This window comes from Athalia rosae, chromosome 3, assembly GCF_917208135.1.
Source record: "Athalia rosae chromosome 3, iyAthRosa1.1, whole genome shotgun sequence".
Classification (NCBI taxonomy): domain Eukaryota; kingdom Metazoa; phylum Arthropoda; class Insecta; order Hymenoptera; family Athaliidae; genus Athalia; species Athalia rosae.
In genome coordinates, this window is record NC_064028.1 from 1,613,085 (window position 1) to 1,632,502 (window position 19,418).

General features: G+C 36.5%; 4 protein-coding genes and 2 long non-coding RNA genes across 11 annotated transcripts; 3 read left to right on the forward strand and 3 right to left on the reverse strand.

Annotated features, from left to right (window-relative positions):
* Nucleotides 1-550: 550 nt before the first annotated feature.
* On the forward strand, nt 551-2,447 carry LOC105685587 (ADP-ribosylation factor 2). The gene has a single exon (XM_012399834.3). It carries the CDS (start codon nt 960-962, stop codon nt 1,500-1,502), a length of 543 nt encoding a protein of 180 aa, XP_012255257.1. The 5' UTR covers nt 551-959; the 3' UTR covers nt 1,503-2,447.
* A 77-nt stretch (nt 2,448-2,524) lies between these two features.
* Nucleotides 2,525-7,089, reverse strand: LOC105685586 (E3 ubiquitin-protein ligase ZNF598). The gene is made up of 2 exons (XM_012399833.3): nt 5,888-7,089; nt 2,525-5,734 (listed from the first exon to the last, which is right to left on the reverse strand). Exons 1-2 carry the CDS (start codon nt 6,302-6,304, stop codon nt 3,344-3,346), a joined length of 2,808 nt encoding a protein of 935 aa, XP_012255256.2. The 5' UTR covers nt 6,305-7,089; the 3' UTR covers nt 2,525-3,343.
* LOC125500135 lies at nt 6,947-8,895 on the forward strand. Its single transcript, XR_007277340.1, has 3 exons — nt 6,947-7,106; nt 7,192-7,396; nt 7,660-8,895. It is a non-coding gene; the product is annotated as an uncharacterized LOC125500135 (long non-coding RNA).
* Nucleotides 8,896-9,050: 155 nt separating this feature from the next.
* LOC105685654 (GILT-like protein 1) lies at nt 9,051-11,861 on the reverse strand. The gene is made up of 4 exons (XM_012399949.4): nt 11,667-11,861; nt 9,844-10,206; nt 9,546-9,698; nt 9,051-9,447 (listed from the first exon to the last, which is right to left on the reverse strand). Exons 1-4 carry the CDS (start codon nt 11,718-11,720, stop codon nt 9,274-9,276), a joined length of 744 nt encoding a protein of 247 aa, XP_012255372.2. The 5' UTR covers nt 11,721-11,861; the 3' UTR covers nt 9,051-9,273.
* Nucleotides 10,395-16,241, forward strand: LOC105685655. 5 transcript variants are annotated; one of them, XR_007277336.1, is made up of 4 exons: nt 10,413-11,186; nt 11,302-15,572; nt 15,640-15,689; nt 15,755-16,241. It is a non-coding gene; the product is annotated as an uncharacterized LOC105685655 (long non-coding RNA). The 5 variants fall into 5 exon arrangements; XR_007277335.1 differs by having other exon boundaries at nt 11,302-15,689; XR_007277337.1 differs by lacking the exon at nt 15,640-15,689.
* A 1,290-nt stretch (nt 16,242-17,531) lies between these two features.
* On the reverse strand, nt 17,532-18,664 carry LOC110116971 (glutamate--tRNA ligase 2-like). Of its 2 annotated transcripts, XM_048653230.1 has the most exons (3): nt 18,234-18,640; nt 18,003-18,138; nt 17,532-17,891 (listed from the first exon to the last, which is right to left on the reverse strand). In XM_048653230.1, exons 1-3 carry the CDS (start codon nt 18,262-18,264, stop codon nt 17,870-17,872), a joined length of 189 nt encoding a protein of 62 aa, XP_048509187.1. In that variant the 5' UTR covers nt 18,265-18,640; the 3' UTR covers nt 17,532-17,869. The 2 variants fall into 2 exon arrangements, with proteins under 2 accessions (XP_048509187.1, XP_048509186.1); XM_048653229.1 differs by lacking the exon at nt 18,003-18,138 and having other exon boundaries at nt 18,416-18,664.
* Between the last annotated feature and the right edge of the window lie 754 nt (nt 18,665-19,418).

The following is a 19,418-nucleotide window of genomic DNA, read 5'->3' on the forward strand; positions in this document are numbered from 1 at the left end:
AACAAAAAGTGCTTTTATGAAATACAATATTATTTATACCATCCTGATGATATATAATATACAACATATGTATTAAGAAAAATAATATAATGAACGTGTATTATCTACCAAGGTATATTATTATTACAAACATGAATAAATAAATTGAAAAATATATATATATATATATACATATATGTACGTATATTATATATACTATGATTATTATTATATCATACGTAATAACATTGTATATTATGACCAGTAAACCAGTAAATAATAAAAGTTGTCCTATATGTAAAAAAATCTATTGAATTGGTTTTTCAGATTACTACCAAATATCAGAAACATTCATGGATTCCTAGGCTTCTACTAGTTTAAATATTATTAAGATTTAGCTCTAATTATTGAATATATAAGGTGTAATAAATAATTTTCGTAGAATTTCAATTTAACGATTCGAGATTGAAGATTTAAAGAGTATTTGACGACTTGTTAAAGTTCGTATCAAATTTGCCGCTCTGGAAAGATGGCGCCGTGACATCGACTCATCGTTTTGCTCATCAAAACTATTTTATATATTTGGCTGCTAATTGTCACATTTTATCTGAATATCACATAAATATTAATAAGATTTTGGATTTTATTTATAGGATAGATACTATCTTTGGTAATTACGTTTCTATTTGTTTGCATTGCGTGTGGCAATATCTGCCAGCTATTTCCGGCGAGTTCTGTCTGTTACTTTGCGGTGACGTTTACGCGATTAATACTGAGAACAGTATCAGTGCTCTTTCTATAGTGTGATTTACGCAGGCTTTGAACAACCAAAGACGTTGAACGTATCCTGAAAACTACAGGGAAGAAAACCAGCAGCGATTCAACATTTTTTAGAATAGATATCTGATAAACCGCATCGACATTCAAACGAAGGACACTTTTGAGGTTTGGGCAGTCATTAGTTATATCAATAGACAAAAATGGGCTTGACCATAAGTAGCCTGCTAACACGCCTTTTTGGCAAAAAACAAATGAGGATCTTGATGGTCGGTTTGGATGCTGCTGGAAAAACAACAATCCTCTACAAATTAAAATTGGGTGAGATTGTAACCACCATACCCACTATTGGTTTCAACGTAGAGACAGTCGAGTACAAAAACATCTGCTTCACGGTCTGGGACGTCGGTGGTCAAGACAAGATCCGACCACTCTGGAGGCACTACTTTCAAAATACTCAAGGACTCATTTACGTCGTAGACAGTAGCGATCGGGATCGTATTGCCGAAGCTGAACGGGAACTAGCCAATATGTTACAAGAAGATGAACTGAGAGATGCTGTCCTATTGGTATTTGCTAACAAACAAGATTTACCTAATGCTATGTCTGCCGCTGAGCTTACCGACAAATTAGGTCTTAATGCGCTACGAGGACGTCATTGGTACATTCAGAGTACTTGCGCTACTCAAGGACATGGACTTTACGAAGGGCTTGATTGGCTGAGTAACGAAATGGCTAAAAAGTGATAATATCAATCAGTTACCAATTCGTCGCAACAACAAATTATAATGTTTATCATTTGGTATATTTAAGCATGGACATAGGGAAAAGTAATCAAGACTATAATAATCGTATGGTTTGCTACGCTTTACACTAATGCAGATATCTTTCTATTTATCTAAACTTTTCTCGGCATTGAATATAAATTCATTCTCGAGCGCAAGCAACGCATAATGCAAATTCTATATTAAATTTGTCCTTGTTGGTAGCAAATTACTCTTGGACATTATTCTAAATTTACGTTAAAGTTGACATGTACACACCTTGTGAGCATGGTAATTCATAGTTTTAAGATATATAGTCACTCGTTAGTAGGTACTAACACAAAAGGAGGAACTAATTCTTTTGTCATTTTATACATGTTATATAACTCTCTTTGAAATTGTTTTCTGCAATTTTGGAATGTTATTCTCAACACTCTTGGATTTGAATAGCGCAAATGCAGCCAAATTTTGAAATTGCTACTTGAATTTATATCACTATGTAAGGTCTCATGTGTAAATTTATCTGACCAATACTCACATTTTCCCAAAAAGGTGTATTATTTTCTGAATTAATTTTGTGAAAAATGTGAAAAAGTAGCTAGCATCTTACATATGTAACGGTGAGACTTTGGATTATACGAGCTATATAACGAATAGTTTTAAGTACATTTAAGATTTGATTAATTTTCTCTATGCCTGCGCAACTAAATAAGCCGCAGTGGTGTCTCCTTCAACAACACAGACTGTTTGTATCGTCATGTTGACAAGAAAATTGTAAAATTAGTAATATTCATAATTAAGAATTAAGAATATAAGTTGTGCGGTATCTGGCTGAAGATCCATTCATTAATACTGAAGATAGTTGTTTGTATTGTATGAGACTAGTTATTAAGTGAATGATAAATAAATCAAAAAATAAAATCCTAACATTGTGGTAAGTTAATAGCTTTTACACAAATTTGTGCAAATGATTTAGAGTAAGGGGCAGGTAAATACTAGAGTAATTTCTTGTTCATTTTATAACTTTATTATTGTACAAAACATTTACGGTACATTTTCTTAGTACAACATAGAGTTCTCCAACAACGTATCAAATATTCTTCGTTCTCATGTTACCCTAGTGTAATTTTTTCGTTTTATTGATGTATTAATATTACTGTATGTTCATATATCATTACATCATTACGGAAATTATCTGAACTATTAATAGGTATTATTTATGTACAGGTGTAACATTTGTTCACAAAATTTATCAAAACTTCGCATTTAGCTCTTCAAACTAATCAACCTTAAACAAACTTAGATAAAACTAACAAAAGAAGAAAAAAAAAATAATTTCAACATCGCTTTATTGCCCGTAATAGATATATATTATATTTAATCTGTAAATTCCGTTGATAAAATAAGAATATTGATATTCTGTTTGCTGGCAGTGTCCATATCCATTTATTCCAAGGTTTTTTTTTGAAATATTGAGCTTGTTGAAAATTCTGATCTCGAATTTCAGATAGTTATTGCTAAGATCAAGACAGCTTAACATGCGCTTAGAGTAAAAAAAAGTTCAACCAGTTGCTTTACATTTACAAAATGTCTAGAGTAGAATAAAATTTGTAGTTTGTCGATTTCCACAGCCCATACGTTTAATAAACAGTTACATCAAAAAGCTTTCACAGTATGTCTGATTGATGATGTTAGAAATTTCACCCAGTTTGGAATAGACAGACTAGAAATAGGGCTGATGAATGTAGTTCTCAATTCAAGAACAGACAAACCCCAAAGGTTCGACTTTTCTAACAAGGTGAGGATAGATGATTCCGCTGAACTTATTTTTTTATCCAACTGTTACTTTGTTGTAGCGGTGCTGCCTTCCCAAGCACGGGAAAATGATTTTCTAAAGCGTGACTTGTCAAATGAGCTCGCAAATCGGAACCACTCTTCACAACCTGACCACAAGTTGCACAAGCATCGAGTCCCTTGATCTGTGACCCTAACTCTTTTTTGTGAACCTTGAAAAGTTCTTGCTGTTTGTTTATATCTGGCAAGAGGACTAACAGTTCTGGAAATATTGTTCCGAATGCAGTTAGACCTATTGAATCACGGCATCGACTGTAATAATGTTGAGGATCGCAACTGCCCTGTCTAAAAAGTACACTAAGACAACGAAAATCTTCTATTGCTTCAGGTATACTAAGTTCTTCGCTCACCTTGGCGACCAAATTGATATTTCTCTTAGAAAAGTCTGGAGGTGGGACATATTCGTAGGCTCTTTCTTGCTTGTCGTTGTTTGGCAAAATTGAATAACTTTGACCTGAACTATTTGTGAAGGTCAAACCATTGCTCTGTGGTCTCTGAACACTATTGAGAGTTACAAAAAATCCAGGCGGTGGCGATGGAGCTGTTCCAAACCCTGGAGGAGGTTCCGTAAATCCAGGAGGTCTGCTTGGAACTGTTCCCAAAGCTGGAAAGTCTTCAAAACTGGTACCTCTGTCACTCGTTGAATGTAAACTATCGATTTTCAATTCCGATCTTTTTCGTTGGACAGTAGCAGAAAGAGTGGCACCTGTATCAGTATTTACATCAGATGAGTTTGCTGAAACAGATGTGGCTTCCATAGAACTTGCATTTGAAGTGTTTTTCGCTTTCTTCTTCTCTTTTTTAGGTAGTCCGTTGTCTTTTCTATCATCATCTGTACTCATTCCAAGTGTTACTTTACTCTTAGAATTCCCACTACTATGGAAGACATCTTCAACTTTCTTGGAATCGTCGGATGAATTTTTAGATGATTCCCTTTCTTTCTTTATCGTTTCTTTTACTTTCTTTGGGGATGCATCTTTTTTCACATTTGGTGCACTGATGTTACATTTAGAACCACTGGATTCGTTGCCACTAGAATTATTGCTACTCGAGTTTTGTTTAGGTTTTTTCTTTTTGGTTTTTCCCTTAGTAAAATCGCTTGTAGCTTTTGCACTATTTGTTTCAGATGTTTGTGGTTGGACCCATGAAGGTACGGACGGTACAACAGAAAGAGTCGATTGTTTTTTGGACTTCAGAGGTTTTGAAAGGCTGGGAAAATCTCTGCCAGATGCTATCGGGGGTGATGGTGCCAGTGGAGGTGGAGCAACTTTTTTAGATTTTGGGACAACGTTTTGTGGGGCTTTTGTACATGTTACTTTTGTCCATTGTGCTGTATTCAAGTTTGTGGAAGGTTCTGGGTTACCTAATGCTGGAAAATCAGAATCTCGCGATAACTGAGCAGGACGTATTCTTATGTTGGGACCCGATACTCTCGTTGTTACAACACCATTTGGTTTATGATTAACATGAATTGAAACGTTTGGCGCTGAACTTTGTGGTCGCTGTAGTGTACTTGGACCGGGTTTATTCGAACTTGAAACGCTTAAGTTCACAGTTTTCGAAATAGTGCTTGTGGAACTAGGAGTGGATTCTGGTCCAAGAGCAGGAAAGTTTTCGTCAGTTACGTCTAGCGTTTTGGATCTAACTGTGCTACGAATCGTTACATTTCCCCTCCCTTTTGCTTGCCCAAAATTCGGAATCATTGGTGTGGCATTGCCCAGAGTAGGGAATTCTTCAGTGCTTTGAACATCGACTGAAGGTTGCCTCACATAGGTAGGTTCATTGCTAGTTACAAAGTAATCTACGCCACCTACGGCACCAGATTCTTGTTGAAAATCTCTAGCATTAAAATCTCGGTTATTATAATCCCTACTATTGTTATGATCCCTAGAATTTCTGGATGTTGAAGAACCTGGCATTCTTCGATTGTTTCGATTATCACCCCGTGGTGCTAAAGTAAATTCCAGTTCTAAAGTCCTTGCCTGTTTAGTAGCTGCTTTTCCTAATTGCTTACCGTGAATGCTAGCTTTATGTGCTTTCAAATCAATATCTGACCTAAATACACGTGTGAATTTTTCATCCGCGCAAGGACCTTCCTCGCATAGAAAGTGTTCTTGTAGAAAATGATCTCTAAGATCATCGTACGAACTGTAATATTGATGCAAGCCATCGGCGTCGCAGAAATGGCAGTACAGATGATCTCGCCGTAGATGTCGGAACAGCTCATCGTTATCCATATAGCGTTGATCGCAAAACTCACAAAGTGGGTGTCCCTTATGACTTTTATCATCCGAGTCCCCTTTTCTGCGATGCTGGGCCAGGTCTGATCTTGTGTAACAGCGTCTCTCGTGTGAGAATATCTGTCAAAAAAGTACACGTCACAAATATTGACAATAAACCACTGTTTAGAATTGGACTGTGTAGGATTGATGAAATTTTATTTAAAGCTGAATAATTAGCGGTATCTATTATTGAGGCACGATCAAACTAATGAAGATGACCATTTAATTTACCTTCAAATTTTCCACACATAAATCACAATAGTGTAACTTGTGATGTTGTCTCATATGATCCTTCAGGCTATTGAAATTACTGAAGACTTGTCTCTCCTGGCAAGTATCGCACGAATGTGCCAACAGCATAGTGAACCTTTCCTGGATCTCTTCATCATCAAAATGAATGTTGTATCTTTTATCCAAAAGATTTCCTTTTTTCAAGTGTCGGAATGGCTTGACTTGCCTTGTAAATACAACTTTTGGTAAATCTTGACGACATATGGGACACTCATTTTGACAACACAATACACGCATGCGAGTACTACAGTCATGACAAACTGGATGTTCACACATTCCAATGCTGTAAATCTCAACATTTTTGAAACAAACTACGCAGGTGTTGTCAGGATTACTGTTGTCTAATGTTCCAGACATTATTCTGTGTATATATTTGACTTTCTGTCAGAATCTTGTTTGGTTTTTTATTTATTTTTTTCCTGTCAAACAAGTGTCAGTTTGAAATTTGCGATTCAGGGAATGACTTTGTATTATGGTGTTTTTCTTCTAGGTCTATACCGTTTAGACTTGGCATTCAAAATAGGCATTCAAAGTAATTCCCAAGTGGCTATGGGATAGAGGAACATAAGATCCTTGAGATAGGTTGTGAACTTTGATTTTCTGGTCAAGGTGTGTTGCGTAAAATTGTCAATTACGGAATATCACATATGCCCAAAAAGGGGTTATGCAGGTAGCAACATTAGAATTTTTATTCTTATGTTGTATTCGTCCTGTCTCGGTAATATGTATCTCAAAATAGACACAGGTGATAAAATTCGGAGCAAACAGATGGTGAAATGTGCCCGTGGTGATAAGGTTATACCAGTCCGAAGTTCATTATTTGTAAAGTTTTTCTACGTTCACCGCTATATTTTCAGATGAATTTCGAAAAACTAGGATCTCTCCAAATTTACCGCACTATGTAACAGCTTTTTCTGCGATCCAACTGCTTTTGGAAATTTTTTTTTATCCAAAAAGTAGATCCACGAATTACCGTAATAAACCGGAAATGTGTATAACAGCATATGTTGTAAGCGATCGTGCTGCTACCAAACGCGTGGCAGATGGGTTCATGAGATTTAAAATCTCATACGTTCGTTATCATGGAACATATTATGTATATTTGCAGACCTTGCCCAGACTTCGACCAGACATAAGACCAGACATGCATTGAGTAATGGTGAGTAAAGCCTATTAGCAGCCACAATTGATATTTCTGCGAACCCGAATAGTTCAGATCTTGTCAGATATTGTTTGACTTTTAGGCAAGATTCTATAAGGCCATAACGCGACTTTTAACACCAGAATTTAGCTAACGATAAGTATCTCTTTTGGCTCTTTGGAGACACGACTGAACGACTATGATCCATCTGAAGAACTGACTACTTAGATATTCTATTTTAAACCTGAAATCGAAAAAATCTGGCTGGATCATTGTCAATTAACAGAGGTCTACAAAAAACATCGCAGGTACGGTGCGCGCGAAAAATCGAGTTGAAACCTAATCGAAATTTGCTTTGTAATGAGCAGAAGAAAGGCGGTTGCCCAAGAATCAAAAAACTAAAACACAGACTATAGCAGTCTTGAATGTTTTTCGAATCTGAAGCCAAATTATCACACTTTTTGTAATTCGTTCGTGCGACTGGTGTCCAATGTATCTCAAGCAGGGAATTCGAATCTAAAACTTAAACTGACCTTGCACTATTAATAATCAAGTTTCCATCAATACTTAGGTACGGAAAAATCTTCATAAAATCGCCAAAAATAGAAGCCCTCCCGTTTCGTATTTGTGGACTTTTCTAATTCTCGTACGGAAATTGCCGGAGAATGGAATATTCGTAATATTGCATTAATCTGGTAGCGTGGCGGACCCATTCGACAAAAAAGGACTTAAATTGAAGGCAGCAAGACATACTGCTGGAAACGTCTATTCGGATACCAAATCGAACCTTTAAAGAAGTCTAGGATCCTGTACCCAATGCAGGTAACTGCTCTTCCGTTAATGAGAAAGCTTTTCTAATTATGAAAAGGAACGTTCAATTTGATCGCCGTCGTCCGATGCTCTCAACAAACGAGACCGCGTCTTTAAACCGACGAATATTTTAATCAGCGTATCACGTCGTGACACGAACCTCATTCACGAATGATGCAAAAATTTAAACATGAATTAACGCCCACCGGATGTTCATAATTCCTTCAGATAATTTCGACCGCTATTATGATTGTAGTATCTTATTCAGGATTCATTACGACTACGGCCATGCAGCAGCATTAATGAAAACGATAGTCTCTAAAGCTCAGGCTGTTTCCCCGCAAAAAGATTGCACGTTCATATCCTTTGCGTCGTCAACTTTTCATTCTCCAATTGACTCAACTCAATTGAGAGTATACGAGACATAAGATCTTATCTACAATGGCTCAAGTGGTACAAATATTTTTTCGCGAAAGTCTGCCTTGTAGTCTAAAAAAACGATTACAAAAAACATGAAAAAAATAAAACAAATCAAGTTATGTATGCATTAACGTCCATGAAATAAATTATCCCAAGGATTGAGACCGAGTAAAAAGAAAAGGATTCGAAAAGAAGAAACATAAAATCTTCCGCCGCTTCTTTGGCGAACCGATGCATGAATCTTCATCATTGACAAGACGCACGACACTCCTACAAATTTCAGTACATAAATATGACCCTGAAACGACAACAATAAACGTATAAAAACCGACTCTACAATCGAACTAAACTTCTCGTTATGTATACATGGCAGACAACACGAATATATATATTCATATTACAATGCATACATACTGAACAAAAAAATAAGGAATGCTATATAATGCGCGCATATCAGAGCGCCATTTAAAGATATTACATACATATACTTTCTGTTCGTGTTAAGATTACCAAATTGTTTTCGTCGATTATAGGATGACCTTAAATGGTCCTATATACATATAGATAAATCGGGTCATCTAAGTTATTATTTACTGGCTTCGAAAATAATTATTTTTACCCACAATCGACCAACTGTTATTTGTGGGAGGTAAAACTGCAAGTTTTCCAATTGAGTTTGCGATAAATGAACACACAAGTATACACATTTCATGATAAATAATTTGCGTACCATTTTTTTTTTTTTATTCATTTTTTTTTTATTTCATTATTTTATCACAAAAATACCAATACATGTACATATAATATTTATTGTATATACTACCTGCACGAATACGTCGATGACTGGGCAATTAGTACTTTTCTTTTAAAATATATTAAAAATTTCTCTTGAAACTTATACTTTTAAATTTTATAATTTACGTATATAATGTGCTCGGTGATAGTATAAATATTATTATAGCTGATGAATAATGAGACCTGCGGTCAACACAGATATCAAACTGAAAGTGATCGAAGAAGCTCCGTTGGCGCTGTCACACTCTTTTGGTTTTGGGTTGTCGGTGATACGTGAGCACAAAGCACTCTTGAAAGAAGATACAGCAGCGTCGCTATCTGCCTTGTTGAAAGACTGCGTGGAAACAATAAGGAATAATGAGTAAGTTTGACTATTGTATATAGTATTCTGATAATAGTATTCCCGATGTAATAGTATTCTTGTCTTCTCACCCGGTTGAAAACTACTGTTGGTACGGATGTCAATGGCGGTTGTAATAGGGCAGTTTTCCTTCCATTAGCTTCAAACAGATCTTCTCCTTTTTGCGTATGAGCGCATGCTACCAGTGAAGCTATTTCCATACCCGTTGGTTTCTCAAGATTACACTGTAATAAAGAAAAAGATAATATTTTTCTGAATGCTGATTCAATTTTGGAAGAGAACAAAAACCATAATAATTAATATCCAATTCTGATTTTCAATTCTGATAGATATAGATGAATATAATATATAAATAAAAAAGAATCTCACTTGAAGAGCGGTTGCATCATAAGGTGTTTCTTTCGTGGCCTTTTGCATGAGACAGTTGATCAAAGTAATTTTAGCATCAAGGTTGGCGTTTGTTGAAGGATCGATGAGGCATGACTGAAATCTGTTGCCCATACATTCGTTGGGTCCGTGATGACACGTCCAATTCTTTGATGAAACTACAGCACCAGGAATTTGGGGGAATGCTCCCGGATTGTTGAGTGGAGTGTAGCTTGATTTTCCAAAAGGTACGAGTTCTAAGTCGATGTAATTATTGAGTTGGCGCCAAGTTGGTTCGAATTGTTTTGTGAAGAAAGCCATACTGTCCGCACATAACGTCTCGTAGTAAATCGTGACCGGAACTTTCTGTGAAAAATAAAGAAATAACATTAATAAATAAAAGTTATAATGTTCATACACATATAGACAAACGAAACAACAAATTTGTTGCCACGAATTTATTTATCGCAAAGTGAAACATGTTCACGGCTTGGTATCGAACTTATCGCACGCCCTAATACCATTACGTGCTATATGTTTGAACAATAATTTGCATTTCTTTTATCAGGAGGACTACTGGAGACTGGCCGTGCCTTAATGTCGCGTGTTTACTCGAACGTCCTGCTAATCAGCCGAATGGAAATAACGTATAGGTAGATATGTACGCGTACATATAATATTATCTAGTTTAACGCATGTACTCAGCTGTATTACATTGTCCTGCGTGTATTCTTATTGTCTTCAAAGAAAGACGGGTTTTAGAAAGTGACCCATAGGTCTAATTGACAATAAAATTATAGGGGGAAAAGAGTCTCGGCGTGTACGTATACATATATTACGTGTACAAGTATTTTAAATCTATAATCGTGAGATGAGACCAAAATAAATCTGCCACACAGATATCTATATTGATATATATATTACATTTACCAGTTTTCAAAGTTTAAAATAATATCAGAATTCGGAGCGCCGCGCATCAGATATATATATATTAATTATGGTAGTTATTCATCAGTCCCTGAAATAGCTTGTTATACCGTGTGTGTGTGTACATACATATATCAATGTATATATGTATATGTACCTGGTATACTGCAGTGAGACTGGAAAATAACCGCGTATCCATGACCGCTCAGGAAACAGGTATATTATCCTTTGTCTCACGTAGTTCGCGTGATAATCGCATGTATAAAATTGCAAATGAAATAATTGTCCTTGTACAGTAATATATGATAGACGAAGTCCTAGGTTTAATTATTTCAAAGTAGAGACAAGTGTCGTTATAATATTATTTTATACGCGTTTAAACCATGAATAAATTTGCAAGACGCCCGGAAAAAAGAAAGGTAAAGAGCGTCCTTGCAAGCGTCGGTCTGACCATATGAATATTAAAATTTATTTCTAATCAAAGTTCAGTATATAATTGTTCGATGAAGCTATAAATTCATTTATAATTCGCAGGTAACTAGTCGCAATAGTCAACGATGATCGAACACCGTTTAAATTCAAATGAAGAACCAAAAGAATATCGAACTCTCTCTATCTCTAGGCGTGGCGCAGCGGCCATTTTGGTGTAACGGTGCAAATCGCCGGCGGTTTCCGGCAAAGACAAAATTACGAAATCAAAAACTATTGGTATCGAATGTGTATAAAAAATGAATTTGCGTTATGTACTTTCCAAATATTCATGAAAACCAATCTGTATTAATGTCCGAATGTAAAAGATCTATTATGTAATCGAAATCCTACGAATTTTCAGAATATAAGGGAGAAAAACCGGATAGAATCGAGGAGTGAAAAAGAAGCTATTCAAGGAGGATATTTACCGTGACAGCCGTTGCGGTGCCGATGGCGATAAGTAACACAAGTAACTTGATCATTTTTGCAAATAAAAAATATTCGTTTGTTACAGAAAAAAAAAATTGGCTCAAAAATTATGAATTACGATTCCGTTTACTTTGGAGGTTGGCTAAGAACTGACTCAACTGAACGAACGGGACGCGAGAGCTGACGAGACTCGTTCGCGAGTATGTACATTATACGCTTTGAAACAGGCTGAATAAACGTGTGTATAGCATAGAATGGTCGTACCTACAGTATAAATATGTACATGTACGTGTACATAAGTATGTTGATACAAAGGAAAGGCCGTGGATTCCTTGGTCAGATAATGGTGGGGGGAAAAATTTCGTATCGGCGAAGAGCATGAAGAGAACGAGCGAACGAACGGACGATGATGCCGGCTGGTAAACACGCAAAGCACGCTATGTATTCGTATCTATATATGTATTTGTATTTACTAGATGGGTGTAGATACGTATATACACCTCACATACACCAGAGTAAACGCTTTGGCTTTCTGTACCACCGAGCTTGACGGACATACACGTATACGTGTGTGTGTGTGTGTGTGTGTGTGTGTGTGTGTAACGTACCTAGGCATACGGGTTTGATTCTGAAAGTGTTCATCACGAATCATACATACCAATCTAGCAATAGCCATACCCATATTCCCGAAGAGTTTCAGAATCGGAACATCTAAGCGCACCTCTATATATACCTGCACACTAACCTGACCGCGTGGGGCTATGTCAGGTATATAAAAAGAAGTAAAATAAGACGATGGAAACTATATGGAACTTGAAAGAGCTGATGAGAACTCGACGCCGAACGTAACAACTATCTCTCTACCTTTAACGGTTTCTTGCTCCGTAAGTTTCGAGGAACATGTACACGGGTATATATGTAGATACGATACATTATATATTGCGTGCGGACGATTTGGAACACGGGAATTAGTTTTTAGGACCTTTTGGGACACGGTCAAATTTTTTTTTTCCTCTCAGGCTACTTATAATATTGCACGGGCTACGCCCGGAGGATCTCCACTTCAGCGACGGTGTTTGATTTTTAAAATTCAAACGCGTTTTATACGCGGGGCCAATATTATTATACCGTATAAATTATCGGGCCGCTTTTAGTCACGTAATACGGTATTTTTGGTTTCGGCGAAATCTTTTTACGATTCCTAAATTTGAACTACCGCTGACCATGTATTAGTTACGTAAAATTTTTTTAAAATATCGTACCAACCAGTTATGGATTATTCGCATCTTCGTTCTTAAGTATATATATATGTATATTTTTTTTTCTTCACTTCTTTCTTTCCTCTCCAGTTTACACTTACTCGAGAATTAAATTAATATAGCTCTATGTGCTATAGGTTGAAATTAGCTTCTTACACCGCTGCATATTTTCACGATTCTATGTGGGTGTGAGACTATGCCGCGTAACAATAGTACATCGTTTATTATTATACACTCATGTACTGGCGATTCACATTTGCTCACACGTAACTAAACATTCTATACTTCTTTATGTCTGTCCAACTATTGGCATAATATAATGGACGTTTCCTCTGATGAAAATTACATGAAAAATTGTTACAGAGCATTCGCAAATTTAAATGTGCGGTTTAAATATACATATAATGTGATGTGTGATCGTACAGCAGACGAAATTAATTCTGCGTGAAAATAATTATACTATAAATACCATGTTCACTTTAATCGTGACAAATTCTCGTTTATGAAGAAAAGAAGGAAAAAGGAAATGAAAAAAAATCCCATCAGCGTAATTAAAATGTATATATTCGTCCGACTGATGCTGAGTTTCGTGAAATATAAATATTCGGGATAGTATATATGTTGTATTTTAAACTCTGAGAAATTCAGAATGGACTTGAACCGATAGGCTTCGCTGGGGTATCAGATTTCGATTCGTTGCTTCAATACATTATGAATAAACTTTTTTTATCGCTGACGTTTACCGGTAATAACTCATCGTTTGTGTGATTTTTGTTACGCATATAACTTGAGAAATCAATGTCCATAATGCGGGAAGAAAATGCGATATGCGGTATGTATTTATCTGCAGCAAAGAATTGTGATAAACTGCCGCAGCTTATGTATCATGCCGCGAGCATAATAATATAATCATTGGCGGAGATTAGGTCCTGTAGAATTGCCCGGAAGTGTTGGTGACAACTTGAAATCCATATACACGTTTCATAAGTATACTCGTGCGAATACCTATGTATGAATCTGGGAGTTTGTTCAATTATTTCAATGTAGGTACAATCATAGATGTACAATAATTGTCAATTCAACTCTTTGACTCATAAATTATTATAACGAAAGCTTCAATTGCTACTGTAGCGCTGTACGGTTGGATATAAAAAAATTAGATCAATTGCAACCGACTGTATGGAAGAATTTTTGCCGCGCCCATTTTCCTTTATTATACATATACACTAGACTATCCAACTATAGCTACCTATGTAATATCTTCTCTCGACGTGAAACTATCATAAAAATTATCCTGTAGCCATTATATTTGTGAAGTTAATTAATTTTGTTACTTCGTTTAAAAACTTCAGACTTGAAATTTTGGAACATTTTTAAATTAAACGACTCTCCCTAATGGACAATGTGCGTGTGGGAGTACGTACACCCCATTAAATTGAGATCAAACAAAAATATTTCAGTTTGAATTCAAAAGTGCCAAGTAACAATGGAGAGGAAACTTTCAACTATGATCGGTAGAAATGGCTTCGGAGAAAACTGAGGCGAAGGTATGATAACTCACGATCAATATTATTTTTCGTTAACAATTTTGAATAAAATTGCGAGTAGAAAAATACAGTTATAAGGAAGGGAGATTAATGTGTGTCCCGCTAAGTGAACTCGGTGGTAATAGCGTCGTTGGTAAATGATACACGTATATTAAAATTTTAAGAAAAGAAGCTATGTACAGAGATATGGAATTCGGAGAGGTACTGATATTGATAAAGATTTATTGCCTAAGTATGCTTTGCAAAAAAAATCAATGAATAAATAACACATTCTGGCCACAAATTGCATTTACTGTTATTTATTTGCTATAAAACTTAACTTTTTGAAATCATCAAAGTACCAAAAAATGTAACCCAGCTTCACCATCCCAGGTTTTTCCCCAATTTTTTCGTGATTATTTCCCATTTTTCCCGATTTATTTTCGATCTTTTAATGAATTGTTCAATTACCCCATCCATCCCGCCGAAAAAGCGACAGGCAGCGCCGAGTAGTTTAACATCAGCCCGCGGCACTTGCCTGAACTAAAATTCCAAGTTTCTTGCCCCTTGACTCACCGAGACCCGCCTTACAGCGGAGGGGTCGCGTGTAATGCGGGTGCATCTATCATCAGGCGCTTTGGTCGCGGACCCGCGTGTAATGCGGGAGTGCATATCGCTAGGCGCATTGAGGGGCTGGGGAAGATGCGGCGATTAAATAATTAATGCACTCGAAATATCTATGAATTGATTAAAGAATCGGATTGCATCATAGATATATCAAACAATATATATTGAATAATTTAATATATTGAATTGAATATATTGAATAATATATATTGTTCAATATATCTATGATTGGATCTAGAAATCAACTCGAGTTCGTGTCACTCTACCTGCATATCATTGCAGGGAATGAAGGTCTATTAATTAATTGAAAATCGAGTAAGAAATAGATAATGACATGATGATGACAAAGCAGTGATTCTTTATAGGAAGCGAGGGTCTAATTACAAATTTTAACAACGATTTCATTTCGAATATCTTCGTGTCAAATGATGGAGACGAGAAGGAGTGAACCCGTGGGCCCTTACTTTCAATTGAAACGTCTGGAATTATACAAGTAACCATTCCAATTCCGTTAGTGTTAATCTACCTGTTGCAATCTCTGATACTTCTATCCTTTGTAGTGGGCAGGTTGAAGTTCTCCTCCAAAATGCCTCGGCTTGATATAGGCAAGGTATTGTTGGATAACATCGGGGTCTTTTATGAATAATATAAGCATGATCTCTATTTTGGTTCCAGTCTTTTATTTCAAATACAGAGATGCTCTAGTCATACGATCGTGGCCCATCTCAGAAAAGGAAACTGCGGCGATGAGGTTGTACTAGAGGAAAAATTGCCACCTCTCCCTCAACTTGCGGATTCGACTCGCAAAATCCTAAATGAAGGATGATGAACCGATTTCTGTGTGCTATTTATCCGGTATCAGCCCTTTCTGACGAGCATCTCCTTACCTGCAACAAGAAGTGTGCTTACACCCGCCGGTTCACAATTTGCAAAATAATTATCATACATATACATAGCGTCGAATAGTGATGTATACAAATGAGTCCTTATGCAATATATTCATAAGTTGTATTCTCTCAAATAACTGGGGCAATATTTTAATATTGATATGAACATTATTCATGTTGTCAATGATATTGCAAAGTTTTGGATAATTATTCAAATAATGTATGTATGCTGAATGTATTCCACCTGCATACCTCATGAATAAATGACAAGCTATTTTAGAAACGAATACTTGTTTCCTATTATTTCCACCCTTACATCCTTGGAACCATCTCTCATTGACATGTAGAGGCCTGGAATAACTAATAGTGAGCAAGCAAGTGATGAAGAATGATACAACATGATGTCTAGGAAAACCTCCTCGGTTTTTCTGTTCTCCTGATACAAAAATAAATTTTCAGCGAAAATTTTATCCACAGGATCAGACACCCGGACTCGGAATACCTCCTCAGGATTTCTGTTCTCCTGATACAAAATTTTGTTTTCGGAGAAAATTTTTATTTCCGGATTTGGAATACCTCCTCGGTTTTTCTGTTCTCCTGATACCAAAAAAAAAAAAAAAAAATTTTGAAAGAGATTCTATACACATGATCAAATGCATACACAAGATCAGGCACCCGGACTCGGAATACCTCCTTAGGATTTCTGTTCTCCTGATACAAAATTTTGTTTTCGGAGAAAATTTTTATTTCCGGATTTGGAATACCTCCTCGGTTTTTCTGTTCTCCTGATACCAAAAAAAAAAAAAAAAATTTTTGAAAGAGATCCTATACACATGATCAAATGCATACACAGGATCAGGCACCCGGACTCGGAATACCTCCTCAGGATTTCTGTTCTCCTGATACAAAATTTTGTTTTCGGAGAAAATTTTTATTCCCTGATTTGGAATACCTCCTCGGTTTTTCTGTTCTCCTGATACCAAAAAAAAAAAAAAAAAATTTTTGAAAGAGATCCTATACACAGGATCGAATGCATACACAGGATGAGGCACCCGGTCTCGGAATACCTCCTCAGGATTTCTGTTCTCCTGATACAAAAAATAATTTTTGACCTAAATTTTAATCTCCAGGACCTACATTCTAGAGCTTAGAACTATTCTTTTCCTTTTGTATCGAGAAATCATTGACTGATTGAATACACAGGCAGGCATACAGTTAGTCCTGCAAGGAACCAGTTGCTCTCTTTATCATACTAGAAATAAATATACAGGATTGAAGGCATATGCATGATGAGGCACATGGGGTCTCGGACCACCTCCTCGAGTTTCCTGTTCTCCTGATACAAATACCTACTTTTGGGCAAGTTTTCAATTTTAAGGGCGTGTATTCTAGAGCTCTACACTATACTGCCGGTCGTGATTCAGTGTGATCTGATACGCATGCATGCATGTGATGTGTGATATGATTTACACAAGAACATATCACCAACAATGGATATCATCATACCTATGATATTATCTAATGATGCATACAGGGATGGATCATTGATAACTGAACAATTGACATTTCGGTTACAATGAGTTTTTATTAATAAATTAATCGTCAAGAATACATATTGAGACTTTGCAATGAACAATATAAAATCATTTTTGTATACTTATGATTAATGCGTTACAAGAGTATGAACGATAGTTTCATTTCAATTAACATTCAATTATTAATTTCTTGTTCTCCAAGATACGAGACGTATACATTATTATTAATTTCTACATAATTATTCACTCGGCACACATAATAATAGGATGTGTGAATCACCAAACTACAGGATATTGTATAGTCTATTGGTGTCAATGCATCGAGGATAGTCTTGTATTTTCTATGCAGAGGCGGTCCCACCGTTTCTTCAGAGACTGTCCAATGCTCTTCTGAAAATAAAAATGAGAAAGAGGTGAGAAAATATGATGAAACTCAACTTTAGCTTGTCGGGTCTTTGTCCGGATTGATTCCAGCCTAAAATAGATCCCCTTTGAGTTTACGGGCAGCATCTGGTACGAGTCCTGTTTGATCCATGTCTTCTAAGCGTAGAATAAAATTTCCCTGGTTTACTCGAGCCAATGGATAGTTGCATCATCTTGCACAGAGCTGTACGGAGGCCTCCGAGATGCAGGTAACCTGAAAACGGCATCGGAGTGAAGAGAATCACATCAGTAAGAAGAAAAACCAAATCCTCATCTCTTAACTAACCAGTGAATATTTTCTAAGCTCACCTGTTGGGCTCGGGGCGAACCGAACATGCATCCCTTATGTTCTGTACGACCTTTTGGGAAATGTTCCAAGATTCGAGGAGGAGAGTAGAGCACGCTGCACTTTGTGCATGTCATCGAATGTCACGCGATAGAGATTATAAACTCTATGAATTCTCTCAATTTTCTTTAATCTGGGGGGTTACCTGCAAGTGTCATATGCGCGTGGAGCCACACACGTCGAAGTGAACGAGAGAGACCATCAAAGTGCACCCATTCCAGAATTGTTCCCCAATTTTTCCTTGTTTTTTCGTTTTCGTAATTAATTTTCCAATTACTGCATCTTGCCCTGGCCCTGGAAGCGTTTTAAGATATGTGACTGAAGTTACACCATCCTAGATTTATTTTGGATTTTCTTCTAATTTTTTCTAATTTTTTCTGATTTTTTCTAATTTTTTCCGATTTTTTAATTAATTATTCAAATTTTCCGCCCATCCTTCTGGGCGCCGCCATTTTCTCTAAGCTCCGCCCACCGCGAGTACAGCTAGCGCCATGTGGCGGAATTTTGGTGAACTAACTCTCGGAAAAACGCGAAAGTTTTGACCCTTCTCCGAGCAATACCGGAAAAGTATTGACCCTTCCTATAGGCAAAAAACGTGAAAGTTTTGACCATTCTCTGAGCGAACCCGGGAAAGTATTGACCCTATTCAAATTATTATCACCCTAGGTGGGTCATTAGTTTTCCGGTTAAACAAATTTCCGGGTAACAAAATATAAAGAATCACTGCTTTGTCATCATCATGTCATTATCTATTTCTTACTCGATTTTCAATTAATTAATAGACCTTCATTCCCTGCAATGATATGCAGGTAGAGTGACACGAACTCGAGTTGATTTCTAGATCCAATCATAGATATATTGAACAATATATATTATTCAATATATTCAATTTAATATATTCAATTATTCAATATATATTGTTCGATATATCTATGATCCAATCCGATTCTTTAATCAATTCATAGATATTTCGAGTGCATTAATTATTCAATCGCCGCATCTTCCCCAGCCCCTCAAGGCGCCTAGTGATATGCTCTCCCGCATTACACGCGGGTCCACGACCAAAGCGCCTGATGATAGATGCACCCGCATTACACGCGACTCCTCCGCTGTAAGGCGGGTCTCGGTGAGTCAAGGGGCAAGAAACT